At 44.9% G+C, this 19766-nt stretch overlaps 2 protein-coding genes across 3 annotated transcripts in view; one reads left to right on the top strand and one right to left on the bottom strand.

Moving 5' to 3' along the window:
* Window positions 1-10948, bottom strand: part of GNPAT (glyceronephosphate O-acyltransferase) — a 22798-nt gene extending 11850 nt beyond the window's left edge. Inside the window, exons 1-4 of one of the 2 annotated variants that reach the window (XM_074580169.1) lie at window positions 10670-10948; window positions 7391-7582; window positions 4763-4939; window positions 3580-3709 (exon numbers count right to left, since the gene is read on the bottom strand). In XM_074580169.1, coding sequence (XP_074436270.1) covers window positions 3580-3709; window positions 4763-4939; window positions 7391-7582; window positions 10670-10933 — 763 coding nt within the window. In that variant the 5' untranslated portion in view covers window positions 10934-10948. The remainder of the gene's footprint in view (window positions 1-3579; window positions 3710-4762; window positions 4940-7390; window positions 7583-10669) is intronic. The other variant, XM_074580170.1, reaches the window with a different exon arrangement.
* On the top strand, window positions 10930-19766 carry FSAF1 (40S small subunit processome assembly factor 1). The gene is made up of 7 exons (XM_074580171.1): window positions 10930-11056; window positions 11258-11538; window positions 14158-14214; window positions 14946-15041; window positions 15716-15802; window positions 16824-16873; window positions 17534-19766. Exons 1-7 carry the CDS (start codon window positions 10996-10998, stop codon window positions 17661-17663), a joined length of 762 nt encoding a protein of 253 aa, XP_074436272.1. The 5' UTR covers window positions 10930-10995; the 3' UTR covers window positions 17664-19766.

The raw sequence follows: 19766 nt of genomic DNA, 5'->3' as shown, positions 1-19766 counted from the left end.
AATCAACCACTTTCTCTAATACACTGACTCAATTGCCAGAATAAAGATCTCTTTCAAGGATTCTGTTGTTGCAAATAGCTTTATTTGCTTTCAGACTGTCTAACAAGACTTATGTAGACATGAATGGCATATTATAATATGCTCTCTTTTTTTTTGTTTTGCAAGCAGCATTCACTTATAGCAATTTATTTTCATAATTTAGATGGCCAGATTTCAACCATAATAAAGACTAAGTTTTTGAAGTACACTGTCTTATTAATCTTCAGAAAGATCAGTTACCACTGAATGTATCCTAGAAGACACAGAAATTAACTGACCAATTATACTATATTATACCCTTTATGATCCTGATTCATCACTTTGGGAGGTGTACACCAAAACAGCTACAATTTTTTATAGTTTTCTATTTTTAAGCAATGATGGTCAACACTTTACTTGCAAAACCAGGAAACACTTAACGTTAACAAATTTCTTAGGGAAGCATTTAAAACGAGTCTACACAGCAGCTGGCCACGTGCTGCTTCAACCTCCTTGCCACCTCAATCCATGCAACGTTTGACAACAGATATTCACTCAGTAAAATAAATTCATAGTTCCCCCTGCAACACTGACTGCCTTGAAGATGTCACACACACACATATATGTGAGATATCTCTATCTCTATATAGATAAAAACAGATAAAAAAGGGATTGTCTACAGGACCCTGGGCAGCAATAGCAGCTGTCAGAGCTTTCCATATGCAGAGGTCCATCTTTTCCCCCTACTCTCCTACTGTCCTCCCTCTCCCACCACAACACAGACTCTATCCCCTTCCTTACTTCCACCCTCCTGCCCCATACTCAACCTCCCAACCAGGATCTGGCTACATGCCCAATGCCTCTCCCCACCACACACTGCCACCCCACAAACTGGAACTGAAACATATCCTTTCACATACCTCAAGCCCACACCACCCCGCCAAGCCCACACCACCCCGCCAGCTCTGTGCCTCTAATCTGACTTTCTCCCAAGGCCTGAGACAGGAACACAATCCCAGCACCAGCTAGATTCCTGCTAATGTACTGGATGAACATGTATTCTGGTGTTACTGGCAACTGTTTACCTTCCCTTAGCTAATCCTCATAGAGCTTTCTCTCTACTCCATTCTGGTATGATCCCACCTGGAGTACTGTGTCCAGGTCTGGAGCCCTCAGCACAAGAAGGACATGGACCTGTTGGAGCGGGTCCAGAGGAGGGACACAAAAATGATTAGAGGGCTGGAGCACCTTTCCTATGAGGACAGGCTGAGAGAGTTGGGGTTGTTCAGCCCGGAGAAGAAAAGGCTCTCGGGTAACCTTATAGCAGCCTTCCAGTACTTAAAGGGGGCCTACAGGAAAGATGGGGACAAACTTTTTAGTAGGCCCTGTTGCGATAGGACAAGGGGTAATGGCTTTAAACTAAAAGAGAGTAGATTTAGACTAGATATAAGGAAAAAATATTTTTATGACGTGGGTGGTGAAACACTGGCCCAGGTTGCCCAGAGAGGTGGCAGATGCCCCATCCCTGGAAACATTCAAGGTCAGGTTGGACGGGGCTCAGAGCAACCTGATCCAGTTGAAGATGTCCCTGCTCACTGCAGAGGGGGTTGGACTAGATGACCTTTAAAGTTCCCTTACAACCTAAACTATTCTATGATTCCATGATTTATCCATATCGTACTTGAAGCCAAGTGCTAACTAACAAAGCAGAGTCTCTCACCACCTACGAGAGGAGAGCGCCTCTCCACTCAGCACAAGTACCACTTTAAGAGTGAGTTTGTAAACTGCATCTCGTAAACGTCTAACACAATATGCAGTAAATACAACTGCAGCCATAGAGAACTGTGTTTTCTCTAGAGGCATTTAAAACAACACACACATGCAGCAGTATAATCAAGCTGCAAGCCCCTAATTCTGAGGAACTTTGACCCCAAAACACTTTAAAAAATGTTAATCACTAAAAAAAATCCCTCTAAGCTAAACTAACGGTATCTTAAGATACTGTTTTGAGGCCCAAAACTCAAAAAGGCTCTAATCCAAAAGTAAACAAAGGATTACACCAATACCCATAACAGCATGTGAGCAGATTCTGAACAATACGTGACAGGTAAACAGCTGCATCACCTTGACCAAGGCAGATGCAAGGCGTCAATTTCTGAATTCACCAGAATCTAACCTACATCACCCAGCTACCGTATATGCAAGTTACCATAAACTCAGAGACCAGCAGAATCTCATCTTCCCTAGCAAGCACATTCTCCCAACTTCTGCTGATTTGGTACTCATCTTCCTAACCTCTTGACTGGAAACACAGACTACAGTAGGGTAGTATGTTCCCAGATCTTTGGTGGCTAGCCTGTGTGCATTACAGCGCTGCACCAGGCCTGAGGTTATTGTCTGCCTGCTTAGAAGACCTGGTTGATATCCAAGACTTCCAAGATCAGGTTTCTCAGTTAAGTGCTATCAGTGTCCAGATTTTCAAAAAGCCCATTAACTCAGATGATATTTACTGTTAAAGTCTTCAAGAATTGTTTCCCGCAAATATATTGGCTTCATCTGCTTTAGAATTAAGTACATCCAAAACTGTGACCTCTGATGGGAAATTTCGTTTCCCAGCCAGCTCTGCTCTCAGTACTTCACGTAACAGAGTTCTGCCAATGCTTCAAGGCAATCAGTTGCATCAGCAACAAGCACGAGGTGGCTGGCACTTCATAGCTGGCTACTGTGACTGCATTTCATAGAATCATAGAATCATAGGGTTGGAAGGGACCTCTGGAGATCATCTAGTCCAACCCCCCTGCCAGAGCAGGGTCACCTAGAGCAGGTTACACAGGAACACGTCCAGGTGGGTTTTGAATGTCTCCAGAGTTGGAGACTCCACCACCTCTCTGGGCAGCCTGTTCCAGTGCTCTGCCACCCTCAGGGTAAAGAAGTTCCTCCTCATGTTTAGGTGGAACTTCCTATGTTCAAGTTTGTGCCCATTGCCTCTTGTCCTGTCCCTGGGCACCACTGAAAAGAGCCTGGCCCCATCCTCCTGACACCCACCCTTTAAGTATTTATAAGTGTTGATAAGGTCACCCCTCAGCCGTCTTTTTTCCAGACTGAAGAGACCCAAATCCCTCAGCCTTTCTTCATAAGAGAGGTGTTCCAGTCCCCTAATCATCTTTGTAGCTCTCTGCTGCACCCTTTCCAGCAGTTTATTTAAAACTGTACAAAGTACCACAAAAAGTTCTACATAAACAGTAGCCCTTGGGCAAGTTTTTGCCTGATCCCAGGCCAAAAAAACCAATATAGAAATCTTCTTCACAACACCTGTCTTTGCCCCAGCCTTGGATCTACAGATGGAGTACTTCTGGGCGAACTTGCTATGAAAAAATTCACCTCTGATTGGACTCAGCACCGATGAGAAGCTTTCAGATGCTGTGTGCATCTCACCCAAGGAGGTTTTAACAAGACATATTTGGAACATAAGTTAAACACGACTACTTATAGTAGCAGCTACCAGACCCCTGGCTACTGATTCTCTGAATCCTGAAAAAATTCTTAAAAGAACATACTTGCCTATTCCTGCAGCAATGACAGGCAAAGCCAAGTCATACGTATATAGCAAATAAGACAGCATCAAAAAGTCTACGTAGCTTCGGTGACTGGGCAGCAGTACAACTGGATGCTCCTGAATGGCATGTTGCAACTGAAAGAAAAACAGCACAAACAATATTGTTCCAATATTTACAGACTGACTGTTGAAATTTGCAAATACAGCCCTTCACAGGGCATAAGGCAAACAGAAGCTGATTTGTTTGAGGGTGGTTTCTCTGTCCGCACACTCTGTTATCTTTTTCAGCATGGAACCATAGGAAATTTGGAGCAGTAGTTTTCAGACAACCACCTATGGTTCACAAGCATCACAGGACTCAAAGGCCAGGGCCACCTCATTATGGAATAGTCTAATTCAAGTCCCTTTTGATGGGGATGGAAAACCCAATAGGGGCTGTAAGGGCTGACACTGCTGTCTTCTGGAGGGTGCAGTGCATTCCCTGGAACAGTGGCATCCTGCAATGAAACAGGGGGACAACAGCTCCCCAGGGAACTGGGGCAAACCTAAAGCATCTCCTGCCTGAGCGGTGCACAGTGTTTCACCACTTTTCGCTGTATGAAGGTTTTGCAGAACAGCCAACCCACTCAGTCACATAACATTAGGTTTTCAACCCCGATTCAGCTAAACGCATTATTAAATTTATAAGATCAGATAGAAAAACTCCCTCAGTGGCCGATCTAAAAGAATCGGTGACATATGACTGCAAGTATTTCTTACCATAGGAAGCATTTGAAAAACGTACAAAAAGTCCTGCAGACTGCGTCTAAAATACTTACATATCACCTGTCTTTTCACAGCCTTATTGAGAAATGCACAAGTGCAGTCTTTTTTTCCAAAGGGTATTTTTTGTATTTGTTACTTGAAGCAAAGATTAGAGTCTTTGTCCAAGTGACTGGTATGAAAACATAGAATCATAGAATTGTTTTGGTTGGAAAAGACCTTTAATATCATCGAGTCCAACTGTTAACCTAGCACTGCTATGTCCACCACTAAACCATGTCCCTAAGCACCACATCTACAGGTCTTTCATATACCTCCAGGGACACATTTCCCCAGGCAGCCTGTTCCAATGCTTGACAACCCTTTCGGTGAAGAGTTATACCCTATTATACCTTTTCTTTTTTTTCTCCCCCAACCAGTACTCACTCTCTGCATTCCTTCTTCATTCACACAAACTCTCTGGAAAAGACGTTTAAATATTTTGCTCAGAGTAAAGGCAAAAAATCTGACAGCTCCTAATTGCATACTGTGGCCCATCTCATCCAGGATTTCCATGGCTTCTTCTTGAATAATATCAGGCGATTCTCCCATCTCTTTTGCCAACTAAAGAGAAACAAAACAAAACAGCAGTCAGATATTGTTCCCCTCTCCCTCCCCATGCACACCATCCTATGTGCCATAACAATTATGGCAGAACTACTGCAATAGTCAGCAAGATTTTATTTTATGTGACAGGCATGCATGTAATCATACAGAATCCGTTCGGTGCCAGCCAACAAAAGAAATCCAAGTTAAAGCTGTTCAAAATCAAGAATGAGCTTAGATGTCAAAGGCGGAGGGGAGGATGTGCAACAATTTCCCACCCCCCGAACACATTATCTGAATGTTTTAACCTGTAGCATCTCCAGAGGAGATTTAAGTTTGAAGAATATTTCCTGTATTATTGGTCTGAAGAAGGCTGTGTGAAATTTTCTTTGACTAGTAAAACGAAACCTATGTTTGCAGAGGTATTCACGACATAAGTCTTTGAAGTGTATTTGGGTTAGATTTTAAGACTTGGCTGAAGAACCTCAGCCCTATCATGCTTGAATTTCTTTGTAATGTATTACTTTGGCAGTGGCTAGCTGAAATGCATACAAAGCACCGTCTCTACCAACTTTGCATATCAATGATCTTTTTTCTGTTGCTATGCACATTCCCTTTAGAAGGCTCTTAAAACAGACTTAAATAATGGTCATCCCTCCTATTTGATACTTTGAATCCAGGAATATTTAATTGAAAAGTTAGTCTTTTACTGTAATGGAAAGAGGAGCGTGACTTTTATGGAATGTGGGGGAGGAAAGAGGAGGAATGGCAGAAGAAAAAGCCTTCAAAACAGCACAGCTCCGTTTAGAGGCCAGCACTGCTTACCTATTATTTCTGTTTTGTGACATATGAGAAAATCCATCTCCTACAGTCTACCTCCATATAACACCTTACTATCATATCTACCGGTTCAATTGTGTTTTAATAAATGCGTTATTCTTCATCGTGCATATTTCCACAGGTAGATATAACTGATTCTTTTAACAACTTAAGAAGCCAAAAACTGCTTCCATTTGAGCCTGAGAAAAATCAACCTCTCGTAGGAAGCCAAAAAAATATTCTTGTTATTCACTATGAGAAGAGATACTGTTCTCACTCACCAGTAAACGTGAGTTTTGGTTGATCCTGTGTGAATTCAGTACACATCCACTAAAGAGCTAAGCACTTACTCCCCAAAATCAGGAATCAAAAAACTAGACATATCCCATATAGCAAGCTAAACCAAACAGATGCACTTCATTTCACATACTGAATATTAGTAACCTCAGCAATTTGTCACAAGAACAAATTCTGTGTAAAGCTGAGTAAACTCTGCCCAAACAGGAGGCACACTAATTGTAGACAGTTGGGCAGATTGCCCAAGGTAGTCTCAGGTCGATACTTGCAGTAGTCTCTAGTTCAAAGCCAGGTTGCAATGGCAGGTCTGTTAACCTTGACACTAGCCGGGAAAATATCCATCAAGATCATTTTCCATCAAAAAAGCAACATTTCAGAAAAAAACACCACACAAGTGTCTTTCTGTCAAATTCGCTGTAAAATATTTTCTTTCAGTAAATGTTTTAGTGTTTCTAAAGTTAAAAGATTCTTTTTTTTATTTATTTTATTTCATACTACTTCGCAATTCATGATGGCAACAGGACTACTTTGTAGGACATGGTTTAGTTTGGCACATCGTAACAGGTTTTGATATATCATAGGTAACATTGACCACTAAAAAAAATAAATAGAAAAATTTTATGGTAGCCACTCACTTGGGTCTAACCAAAACATCTTATGTACTTCTACTGGCCTGGAATTATTTTTCATGAATACTGAAAATAGTTACTGTGCTAACTAACACACAGTCTTATTTCACTCATTTCAACACAATGTAAAATATAAGCCATTTTGACTATAAAATATTTTATTCATTACAAAGTAGTAGCTGCTCTTCATCTTAATACAAAAAATATGGTTATATCTTAGACAGCGTTTCTAATTCAAAGAATTCTCTGTGAAATTTAACTCTCATTTTAGGGAAAGCATTTATGACTGACTCACAAATACATCACTAGCCGATAAAATTCCTACAAGACATCTTCGAAGAACAAAAATGTCTACTAAGAAGGAGAGCGCTTATGTCTTTCACAATGCTGCTCTGTGGCGAGGACAGTGGAGGAGGAGGAGGAAAAAAAATAAAAAGGCCAAGCACATTGGATAAGTTAGATGGTAAAGTGTCATATATGCAAAATCAAAACACTATTTCATGAACAAGCTATCTAACAGCTTTAGTGGCAACTCCATGGTAAATCAGTATTTGTTTTTCCTGCCAAAAGAGTACGGCTCTCAAGTTACTGATTTATCAGACTGACTTTCAAATTACTGCTATCGCGTTTGACAAGGTCAGCAATAATCTTTTTTTCCCTGCTGCCACACAAAGCTTGGCTGTGTTCAGTCTACCTCGTCTTACAGTTCAGTGTCCAGACTCACCTGCTTGATAACATATTGAACTTGCTCTGACTGGAGAACAGCGCTTTTAATAACATTTGGCTTGCAAGGTGAAAGCCCCTTGTAGATCACAGGAGTATAACATTTCATCGCGTATCTCAAGTCGCTGGACAATCGTCTTTCCTCCAAGATATCTTCAAACTCATCTCTTTTCTTGGACGTGAGCTCTTTCTGCTGGGAACATATAAATAAAGAATGAGACACTGTCTCCAGCCATTCAGTGGTCTGCTTGGCTACAGTACCAAAATAATGGCATGCAATACTTTTGCAATGTTTGGGGTTTCTTTTTAGCTTTCTATAGCGTCTGCACTCCACACTCTGAAGGCATGAAAAATATTACCTACTTGGAACAACGTTGCAGAAAGAAACTAAAAAGAAACAGGGAAAAAAACAAAACAAAACAAAACAAAACTACCTTCCAACTGCAAAGATTCCCAAATCACCCTATGCCACATATTACTTAATTCTGCCCAACAGGAGGAAGTTGAGAGAACACCTGGCCTTCTAAACCTGAAGTGTCTTGCCTCCAGCCTTTCCATGATTAATAGGTATTAACTAAAACACCTTTGATTCCAACTCTCACAGCTTCATGAAGACAATGACGTGAATGGCATTATAAAAACACAACCATAAACACACAAAAAAATAATCCCTGCTACTTTAATTTGCATCTGGGACCTCGGTGATTTGTGCTGGCTTTCACCAAGCTTGGGCATAATGTACATAAAACACAGCCAGGGCAGGAACAAACCAAAAAAAACCCCATTATCAGCCACGTGAAGATCAAAACGCAATATGGTTCACAAGTAGGTAAAAAGAGAGCACAGCCTCTGAGTAACCAACACCACCACTAAGCAGGAAAACAAACGGTACATCAAGAACTAATTGTGGATCCGTCCTGCTGCAGAAATCTCAATGACAAAACTCTTCCCCATGAGTCCGTAGGCACCCCCTGCACTGGAGAGAGATGTCTCCTATTATCTCCTATAACACCACAGTTCGTATGAATGACTCCTCAGTCTTTCCAAAACTGAAATTGTGTTTCTCTAAACTTCAAAAGTCACCAGACAAGCAAGAAAACTGGAACAAGCCTCTGTGAAACACAAATATAGAAGTATTGGTTATGATCAAGCATATTTATTAGAAGAAGATACGAAAAATAAAAATGTGTGTGTCTTCCTCCACTGGACCACTTGAAGGGTAGCACAGACACCCCTTTCATTCATTTTGCCTCCTCTCCCTATACACAACCTGTGCAGAACCAGTCTGCTAATGAAGGATAAAACATGTTGTTTCACGGGCTCTTGCAGTGACCTTTTCTGGTGGTGAGAGGAAAGCCTGGCCAGCAAACACACGGGAGAACACCAGGAACAGATAAGCAAAATGCCCAGCAGTGGTAGCGGGGTTTTCAACCCCGGGAGAGGGAGTCAGGTTTCACTGCCAGCTGACCACAGCCGCATCAGCAACACTATCAATGCAGCTGACCTTTAAAGTAAGTAGAGAGCAAACATTTAGTTCCTGTCCATTCATCAAGGCAAGATAATCTGGCAAAATAAAACAAAGAACCTCAAATCAGGAATATCTCCACTTAAGAACCACAAAAAATCCTTCAAAGCCTCAACTGTATCAAAAGCCAATTTCATATTATCAAAGAACACAAATCCTACTATAAAGTTTGACCTTCTCACATTCTTTTCTCCACAGAGTTGGGTCAAATTTGGATACCATCCTTCTGCTACAGTAGCACTTGGTAGATCGTCTGACTTTTCTTTACACTGCTGTAGTTCAGAGAATTGTTCCACAGTAACTGCAGAATTAACTCTCCAGGCACTTTAAAAACAACCCAATATAAGGTATTAAACCTAGGCCCATATTAATTTAAAACTTTTAGGGTTTTCTTCCTCCTGCATGTTTTAGCAATAAAGTTTTCAATCTTTCTTCTTCCATGGTTTCCAAATAAGTTGATGTTTTGCAAGAGGCAAGTAAGCCAAGAACTGCTAAGAAGACTAGAAACAGTTTGTATTAGCCATCTGCTGCCACCAACACCTTGTATCGACCCCCTTGATTAAAAAATAAAACAGAAAAAAAAAATCCCTCAGGCTCTTTAATGGCAAAAGGACAGCTTAGAATAGCATCAGAAAATATTCGTTGGCTCTAAGTATACACCTACTTAGATCACTATGTGACAAATCATTGCTCAGAAAATCTAAGCAACATTTATGTCAACTACCAAAGTTTAAATCCGGCAACTACATGAAACTCAGATAAAGAAATGCAGCGCTCAGCTTGGGTATCATCAGCCGCATCAGCAGTCACTGTGCTGCTACAGCCAGAGTTTTGCAAAGGCCACGGCCAACTGAGAAGGCTTGATGTGCCACTGATTCCTCTCCATGGCAATAGGCATTTTCACGCCCTGTCCTGAAGTAGCGCTGAGGGAGCCAAAACACACACTTTACCGACCACTAAGGAAGAATAATGCTGCTTTTACAGATTACAGCCACGCTGCTGTTCCAGCTTCAATTGCCGACTGGTGGGGGGAGAGCACGTTTAGAAAATATGCTGTTGGAAACCCTGACATCAAAAAATTCAGTTACATGCGCCATGACTGTGACACTGGTGAAGTACAGAAGTGAAACACGCAGGAGCCTGGAACTCCTCTGCTTCCATATAACCTTTGAAAGCAATAAACCGGGGGTGCTCATGATGTGCTTGGGATTCCCGCGCACTGCCAAAGGAGACGCAGAAGTTTGGGAATCTTTGACAAAACCAGGAGCTGGGTTTCCCCTCTCTCCCCAGTGTCCTCCTCCAAATGCAAGCAAGGGGGCTGGTGGTGATGGGGGGGAGGGGGATGGGGGGGTGGTGTTCAGCACCTCACACCCAAATCTCCTTGTCTGAGGCTAGCATAGGAGCTGCAGGGGCAAAAAACCAAGGTCAATGAAATCGTTTCCAGCATGTAACACGGGAAAACCTGCTGTAGCTGCTCCACTGACTTGCAACGGTGGGGGCTCGGGGGGGGGCGAGGCCTCTCCCGGGCCCGTCCGGGCCCGGGAGAGTCCTCGCCCCCTCCCGAGCCCCGCAGATCGCGGCCCCCGCTTCCCCCGGACCCCAAACCGGGAGGGACGCGAGAGCTGCACCAAGCGCCGTCACTCCGCTTCAGAGTGAACAGCACCGTCGCGCCGCCTTTCCCGGCAGCCCCCTTCCCCCGCGGCACCGCGCCCCGTTGTCGCGTCGTGTCCCTGTCCTCCCCTCACCGCCACCTACCGAGTACATGGGCGCTCCTCGCCGCGCCCGCCCGGGCGCCGCCGCCGCCGCTGCTGCCGCCGCCGCCATGGTCCTGCGAGCTCCGCCGCGCCGCCCCGCACCGCGCTCGCCCGCTCTACCCCGTCGCGGTGGCCTCACGCCCGCTACCGCCGCCACCGCCGCCTCCCGCGGCACCCATGGCCCCGGGCCGCCCCGGCTCGGCTGCCCGGCGCGCTGCAGCGGGAGCGGGGGAGGGCGGGGGGACGGCGCGATGGGCGGCGCCATCTTGGGGGCGACGGGAGCCGCTGGGGATCAAACGTCCTTCCGCCCGCCGCTCCGCGGCAGCCATGGGGTCGCGGGAGCCAGGCCGCCGGCTGGAGGCGGTGCTCGGCGCTCTCTACGATCTGGGTGGGTGAGCGGGACCGCGCCTTGCCTCTCCGTGGGTTGCTGGCGGTGGGGAGTGCGGCTGGGCTGGGCGCTGCACCTGGGCTCAGGGCACCGTGGCCTTCCCCGGGGGGGGGGAGGGGGGGGCGCGCGGGCGTGTTCACTCTGAAGCGGAACGACGGCGACCGCGCAGAGCTGACCCGGGGCATGTGTTCCGGCGCGCAGGTGAGGAGCCCGTTGCGCGTCGCGCAGCGGAGGACAGCGAGGCGAGCGCAGAGGCGGTGGAGAGCCGGGGAGCGCAGGCGACGGCGGGCAGTGCCGGCGGGGCGGCAGGCGGGCGGCGCGGAGCTCGCGACTTCTTCGGGGAGCTGCGGGCCGAGCTGGGCTCCGCTGCCGCCGCCCCGCCGCCCCCCGCCGCGCCGCCGGCCGTGGAGGTGGTGGTGTTCCACGGGAGGAAGAGGAAGGGGCGGCCCAGCCCCGCGGCAGCGCCCGCCGGCGGTGCCCAGGTAGGCCCGGGCGGGCGGGTGGGCTACCGGGTGTCCCCTCTGCCCCTGACCGCTACCTCCCGCAGCCGTGGGTGCTGCAGGCCCCTGGCCTTTTGTTAACGGGACACGCTCCCTGGGCACGGCAGCGTTGAACACAGCTCAGCTCTTCACAGCACAACTATTATTATTTTTAAAGCCTTGCGACCTGACATGGAGCTGGTACTGGACTGGAAGTGCCCCTTTCTGGTGGCAGTTAAAACCAAGCAAAGCTCTCTGCACGTTTGAGGGGGTTTTTGCTATCTCCACAGTCCACCACCATAAATTGTGAGACACCTTCCGTAATTACCCGCCTACTGTGACTAGTTGCCTCCCTCTTGCTAATTCAGCTGCCTGTTATTCCACAATCCTTCGGCCATCCGTGTCCTCAACTTGATGGCATCCAGCGCTGCTGATTCCCAACGGCTGCTGGCAGAGGCAGGATGAAGCAGGGATTTGGATCCGGACCTGAAGACTCTTTGGTTTTGGTTTTTTTTTTTCTAATTTCAGAAGATCTCTGGATAAATATCATGTATTTGAAATAGGTGTATCCCAGCAAAATAATTTGGTCTGCAGATGGGCCTGCTGATACGGCAAGAAGTGAATGAAACAGAGAGCAAAGCCTCTTGGCTGCTTTTCTGCCCGAGCATTTTGTGTGCTGCTCTGTTCTTGTGAATAGGTGTGGATGTGAGGTGCCAAAGCTTCCTTCTCTTCTCTGGCATCATGGCAGCACTTGGCTGTTCATGAGCAACGTGCATCTCGCAGGACCAGTGTTGGGTGGTCAATGAGGGAAGGTGTAACCACATTAAATCTCAGTCCTCTGGTTTGGTTTGTGGGTGCTAAATTCCCTTGTTCTACCAAAAACTGTAGCTGAGTTGCTTCAACAGAGAGGCCTGGGTAGGCTTGCCTGGAAGCAGAGCTGCCTTTCATGCCGGGCAGAGGGTCCCTTTGCTTGCTCACTCGTTGGTCTCCAGATTCTATAGCTTCTCTGCTTCTTTTCTTTGAGTTGTCTTTATGGCCACAACATCAGAAGCCCAATTCTAAAATAAGCTCTGTCTTGAATTCAGGGACACTTACAAATATCTGGGGTTTGATTGCTTGGAATTGAGAAGTTCAAGAGGCCAACCAAAGCAGTTGGTTAAATCCATAAACTTTTGTGCTTTTTCCAGTATGTTTTTCGCTAAATATTGCCCTAGGTGTTTATTTTCTCGTGCTTTTTACAACTTAAATTTTTCTGTCTGAAAAGACTGGTGTTAAGCTAGTTAGTAAATTGCTCTGAAAATAATCAGTTTGGGGTTTTTTTGTGGTTTAAATGGACAATTTTGTATAGAAGCTTTTGCAGAGTTGAGAAAAGTTTGGGTTTGGCTCTGGTGAGCGCAGAGGGAAGTCCTCTTGTAACCCTGGGACCTGAACCTGTGACTCAGCATGGCTTAATATTCTGAGAGTGAAAAGTAAATGCATTAAAAGCATTCGGGTTCTGTTTTAATACATATGTAGTACTGCTGCTTCCTCCGAGGGGATAGTGCCCTTGGGAGCAAACAGGGACAGACGACCAGATGCTGCTCTTGAGCAGATCGCAGTTTCCCTGCCCATGCCGCCTGCCTGCATCAGCACGCTTGGGAGCTGGCAGAGCATCCGCTCAGAGAGGTGGTTCAGCACAGCCTCCCTGAAATCAGGAGTCAGACACAGTCTAAAATAACCCTGGGAGATTTGTTACTGCTCTGAAGTGTCCCGTGTGAGACATTCCCATAGCAAGCAGGCGGGAAGCTCTCCCTGAGGGTTTTGTGCTTTTTCTCCCTAGGGTAAGGTCTGTCCCCCTTGGAAAGTTCCCTTCCAAACTGAGAACTGCTGATGGTAGGTCTTCATGTAAATCACGGAGCAGAAAAGGTGTAGTTTTCACTGATCTCTTTTTGAGCAAGTAGTTTCTTTAAACAGCGTGAAGTGGGGTCTGCTGTTTGCTGACAGTGCTTCCTTTGCTTCCTTCCTCTTGCGTTAGTTAAGCGGGATACGTGCGCTAATATCTGTCCGTGCAGTTGTGAATTAAGCTTGTTCTGCGTGTTGCCACCAGCAATGGGTACGTGCCCTGTTACTGCTGCACACTGTCTCGAACGAAATGACTTAAAAGTTGATGTCCTATCCTGCATTAGCAGTTTGGTATGCATTTGGAAATGGAAATACACGGGATATGTAGCTCACATATGGCAGTTTTTATTTTATAAAACTTGTTTTATACTTGAAGGTATACAAATTAATTGCAGCTATCAATACTTTTCTGAATTATGCAACTCTTTGTAAGTGTTAGCAGATGATCCAGGCAAGAAAATGCAGGACAAAGCTCTATGCACTGTGCTATAATGATACCCTATAAATTGTGCAAGATTGTTCCACTAAGACCCTATAATATCTACATATTAAAAATGCCATTGAGACGGTCTCTTTTAATAAATCTAGGTAATAAAGCTAGAAAAAGATACTGCTGGAAAGCTGTATACTCTTCGCTACAACTCATTTCATATTTCACTACTTTCCACAAAGCTATCACAATCAACATTTGAATTGGTGTTACTTGTTATATTCATTCAAAATGTTTTATTTTGTTTATAGACCAAAATAGTGGATGAAGAGAAAAACGCAAACGAACAAGAATTTAACTTCGAAAAAGTGAGTCAGTGGGACCTAGCAAATCTCAGTATTTTAGTGTGCAGGTGTGTGTATTTTTATGCTTGGGAAAGTTACGGTGGGAGCAATGAGGAAACACTTATAGGAAGGGTTATCTCTTGGAGGTGGGGATTTCCTAATAGGGAATTTTGGCTTTGTGCATTGCTAAAGGAGGAGCACGCTGGCTGCTGTCAACTGCTCTGTGTAAAGAGGGGTGCGTTACAACTCTGTGGCCTTCCTTTCTGATGTTTCAGTGAGAATTTCAGGAGGATCACAGTACGTTAGCTGTGTGAAGTTATATGAGTAACCATCACGTGTAGCATAGGTCTTTCAGGCCCATGGTGTTCATTTTGGATTTCTGATATTATGTGAGAGGGGGGAAAAAAAGCACATTGGCACCTGTTTTTAAAACAGCAGATTACTTTTTTCCGTTTGTCTTTTTATTCTCACTAGTTTTATATAGAGGAGATCCATTACATGTGGTGTTTTATGTGAAATGAAGAGGGTTGAAAATTGTCCCTGTGACAGTCCTCACCATCCAGAGATGAGATGGACAGTGGTTAACTGTTCTGCCGTATAGCTCCAAACTCAGTTACTTCTATTTTATAGCATGCTGATTTCAGGTATTAGCCAGCGTTTCTTTGGGAGTATGACTTTGCTGTGGTCTGTCAAGCGTTATTTTACAACAGGTTGGGGAAATTATGATGTGTTTGCAATTTTCTGTCACGTTTTAGGCTCGTCTGGAAGTGCACAAGTTTGGAATCACTGGCTACAAGAAGCAGGAGCAACGCATATGGGAACAGGAGCGTGCTATCATGCTGGGAGCCAAGGTAGTTGTCGCTTGGTTTGTGCGGGGCGGTCACCCAGCTGTTACAGTGCAGGAAAGCAGTAGAAAACACGGGGGGGTCTTTGCCACCACTTCTTTAAGACACAAGATCCCTCGCCCTGATTCTTCTCCCACTTCATCCTTACTTTTACATTTTCTATTCTGTCTTGTCTATTTTCTGTAGACGTCTGGAAAATCAGTATGGTTGTGTTATCAGATGTTGTTTAGATGATACACAACTGATTGGGGTAGTAAACATTTATTAATTTTTAATTAGGCTATTCAAAGCTACATTGTTAGAGGGAGGGGCTTGCTTTTTAAAGCTTCCCTCTCCCAGTGGATTAAAGATGGAGAAAACTCTGCAGTTTTATTTATCATCAGGAGTGTAAAAGAAAAAAATAATTTTCTAGGCCCTTTTTTGGGGGCTGGGGAGGTTTTTCTTTCTAGCGTAGTATGTATGTGGAAACCTTGTAGGACTGATACAGAGCACGAACATCCCTCTTTCCTGTCTCCACCAAGAAAGACACTGTTTCTATGTGTCTGCCTTGCATCCCTTCCTCTCCCAAAAAGAAATGAACTATTTCTAGTGTTTCCCCACCACCGCCTGCAAGTGTGTGAATATTTTTCGAACCTATTTGCAAATTTAATCAGTGGTATCCCTCCCAATCTTTATTGCAGCCCCCCAAAAAGGAACACATAAACTACAAGACTTACCAGGAGAAAATGAAAGAGAAAAAAGCAGCGAAGGATGATGTCAAGGAGAAGGTTTGTGTGAAATTTTCTTTATATAAAGACAGCATGTAAGAGCTAGCCCAAGAGCCTGACAGATAATGCCTCGGGCGCAGGAGGAGTGCCTGAGCTTGACACCCGCTGCTCCCCATGGAGTGGGTTCCTGGCTCCAGCAGGACTAATCTCATCAGCAAAAGCTGGTTGTGTGCAGTATGAAAGGCACAGAGTTAGGCTTGTGTTGTGGTGGATTTCACTGCCTCATCCTTTGAGGCCGGTAGACTGATGACACAAAATCGGCAGTTGTTTTTTCCCTTGCTTCTTAAGGGGGGGGCAAAACGGCCTCCAATTAAAGTTTGTTGTATGTTGTCTAACCACAGAGAGCCGGATCTTCAGCTGGTTTTGTATCAGCACAATTCCATCTAGGATCTTGCTCACTATTTAAAGCAAGGGTGGGGTTTCTGTTGCATCCGTCCTCTAGCACGGCCCCATCCGGCTCCGAGCCTGTTCCCTGCTTCCCCGCGGAGCTTTCGCGTGTAGGTGGGAGCTGGCTGCGGGGCGGGTAATTGCGCTGTCAGCCTGTTTCCTGCCGCCCCCTTTCCCAGGGGATCTACTTCTCCTCCTCCGACACATAGCTCTAAGTACATCCACTGCAAGACCAGACGCGGGCGAACCCTGTCATTTGACAGGCACACCGGGTCAGGCGACCAGGCACACCTGCCTGGTAGTAAGTCCATCTTTGGACCCAAGGGTCTGTCACATGCCCAGGAGACAAGCCTCTCTCCTCGCCTGGCTGGATTTGTGCCTCCTCACGTGGCAGGGGCAGCCTGTTGATCACGAGAGGGCTGTGCCTTCCGTAGGTTGACAGGAAGGGCTCTGGGCACTCCTAGCCGTGCCTCCACAACGCGTTGCATCACTTGGCCTGTCAGAAGGTCTCACAACCTGCTTTAAATGCCTGCTGCTCCGTGAAGCAAAGGCTACCACGTGTTTTGCGTGCAGATGGCTGTTTAGCCAAGATGCTCTGTTCCTTTTCCATTAAAATATGTATCTTTAAAAACAGGAACATAAAGGTGATTCTCTTAAGAAGAAGAAGAAAGAGCAGAAGGAGAGGTGAGCCGGTTTTAACGTGGTTAAAATTAACTTGCTTTTTTATAGCCTCCCCAGTGTTTTTCACCTGTGCAACTACGCCCAGTCTTGTACCAGAAATCATGCAGATCACAGCGGAAGGAACTTCTCCAGCTGTAGAAGAACTCATAGTTACAAAATGGTGACGTTGCTCGGTGTCTAGCAGTTTCAGAGTCGTTAGTTACACAGCTTAACTGAAAACGTGCCAGTTCTGTCCCGACATGTCTAAGATTGCAGCTGGAGTGTGTGGACCCAGGATATGCTACTCGCTCATAGCCCTGAGAAGTAATTTCTGCAAAACACAAGCTATGGTTTCCAGAGGCTTGTAAGGTGAAGCGGCATTCTTAATTATGCTGTGGCAGGTTCACTGAAATGTAACTTCTTTCTCTATCTGAAAGTCTTTTTAAACTTTTTATATATATATATATGTGTGTGTGTGTGTGGTGTGTATGTAATGAATGTGTTGCAAATTTTGAATGACGATGCAGATCACAGATGTTCTGGGATCGTTACCTGCTATCATTTGATATTCCATGATACCAAATACTGATTGCATAAATAGGCAACGTTTTTCACCATATTGATCATTTGCACGAGTTTCTGGTGTTTCTCTTAATCCTTTCTTTTTATCCATTCCTATTTCAGGAAGGGCAAAAGGAAGAAATCGGTACCTAGCATTTGGCCTGCAGGACAAGTTGGAAAATTCAGAGATGGGACCTTGATTCTGCAAAGCTATGACATAAAGAAAATTAAATCATCTAAAGTTATCAAATGAACTTCTGATACAGAGTTAAATGGACAATATGCATAAGACAGAATTCACATTGCCACTAACACAGACTTACGGAGCCTCTCTCCATACCACCATGTCCTGTTTTGTTTTTTTTTTTTACCTTATTTGTTGTTGCAGGATTTCCATTCTTCCTTGGGAAAAATATGAGAATTTACCATTTTATAAATAAAAATAAGACTTTTTATTAAGAAGGTTACACAGGCTATTTTTTATTAGTCGATGTGTGCTGAAGAAAGCATTTCACTTTCTAGAATCAGCTTATTGTCTAGGAGTAAAATAGTAATTTAATCCATTAATTAATATATATATAGTGCACTGCTTTCGTCTGGAAGGAATATGGAAAAAGCAATACCTTACTTGCTGTGAACATGAAGTAGGTATTCTCAAACACTTACCAAGTATCCATCTGTTTCTGTATCTGCAAGAATTGTTAGCGGATAGTGGAACTGTACAACAAATGGTTTTCCTGTCCAGCAAAACCTCGTAAGGTTTCAAAATTATCCAGTTTGTAATGAACGTGAGATTTTCTGAAGTTTTGTCCCAGGTAAGATATAACTTGTGTATCTCTACAGAGATCTCCAAATAAGCACCATTTCAAATGGTGGGTTGGTGGGTGGGTTGGTTTGGTTTTTTTAAAAAAAAGAACAACAACAAAACCAAAAACATGTAAGACTTGAGACCTGAGCCAGATGAGGCATGACACCCAGTAGCTACTGGTTGTTCATGGTTAACTCGTGTTTGTTTTGATCAGTGTTCCCATGCCTCGTAAGGCTTTTCTATGAAATCTTTGTCGAAACCGAAGTTTTAGTGCTATTTGGATTTCAAGAATTCGGTGTTTCTGAAAGAATGGTCTTGTCCTCGGTAGTGGTTTGTGGGTTTTTTATGAAGTTTGTGTTTCCATTAGAAATGCCAATGGTAAGCAACATTCCCAAATGCTGTCTCTGCTCTACCTCAAGCTAAAGGGACTCGAATATTTCAGGGAGAGGCAAAAATAAGGTTAACTGTTAAATGACAGTTTACACTGTGTTGTTTATACGTAAGGTTACGTGGAGCTTGTTTGAACAGCTCTGGCAGTGAGGCAGGTGGGTACGCAAAGGAAAGCAGCCCTTACTGGAGAAACTTCTTCTAGGTCTGTCGGTGAAATTCAGCGCACCCCCGCAGGCTGGGGCCGCGCGCTTCCTGCCTGATGCCTGGGAGCCTGAACAAGGTGAGCTCTAACCCTGAGCAAGCGGCGAGGTCCGAGCCAGCTTGCAGCTAGCACAGGAACGGCGGCACTGTCCTGTCCCCACACAGCAACATCGGAGGCTGCCCCCTTCTTGGGATCCGAAAATACTATTATTTAAGGAAAGCCACACCACAGAAAGGGACGTTTTCTCACACTCTCCTTCCCCTGTACCTTCCACCTTACTTTCGGATCCCGGAGAAGTGCCCTGCCAGCTCGGAGAGAGCGAAGAGGAGGGAGGGAGCCCCGAGGGAAGGAGAGCTGGGTAACGAAGCGGAAGGGAGTGTTTCTGGAGCCATGTGGGCAGAAGAGAGGTGTGCAGAGCTGAGTTGCTAAATGCTGTTATCGCATTTCATCATTGCGTAATTCGATTTCTTCTCATTCAGTGTTGGTTGCAGATTCAAACCGGAATTAATCCGATCTGGTTACTGAAGACGTAGACTTAGAGAAACGTCAAATCACGATTGCATGTGAAGGTGTAATCGCTAAGCAGGATTGAGTACAGAGCATCAAGACTTGTTGAGGCAACAGATGGGCTTTGGATGTTGTGGGATAACCTGTATTTTTTAATTCCTGGTTAATCCTTGAGCTCAGTTTTTCAGTGCTCGCTTCTAGATAAAGTTTTGTTCAGCTGGCTTTGGGTATAATGTGTCCTCCATCCACTTTGGTAATTTAAAGGGTTCACTTCCCACCTCCGCAGCTCCCAAAAGCTGTTTAGGAGTGAAACTTGGTCAGAATGGAGCATCTAATTTTTTCAGTCCTGGTCTCAAGCTTGTAAGCTCTGTTAAAGAAGAGTTGAAAAAAATTTGGTTCTTAAAAAGTTGAAAACTGAAATGCCAAGCTGACAGTGGAACATGAAAGCT

Source organism: Larus michahellis, chromosome 3 (assembly GCF_964199755.1).
Source record: "Larus michahellis chromosome 3, bLarMic1.1, whole genome shotgun sequence".
Taxonomy (NCBI): domain Eukaryota; kingdom Metazoa; phylum Chordata; class Aves; order Charadriiformes; family Laridae; genus Larus; species Larus michahellis.
The sequence above is the reverse complement of the archived record's forward strand: the minus strand, read 5'-3'. Positions and strand labels throughout refer to the sequence as shown.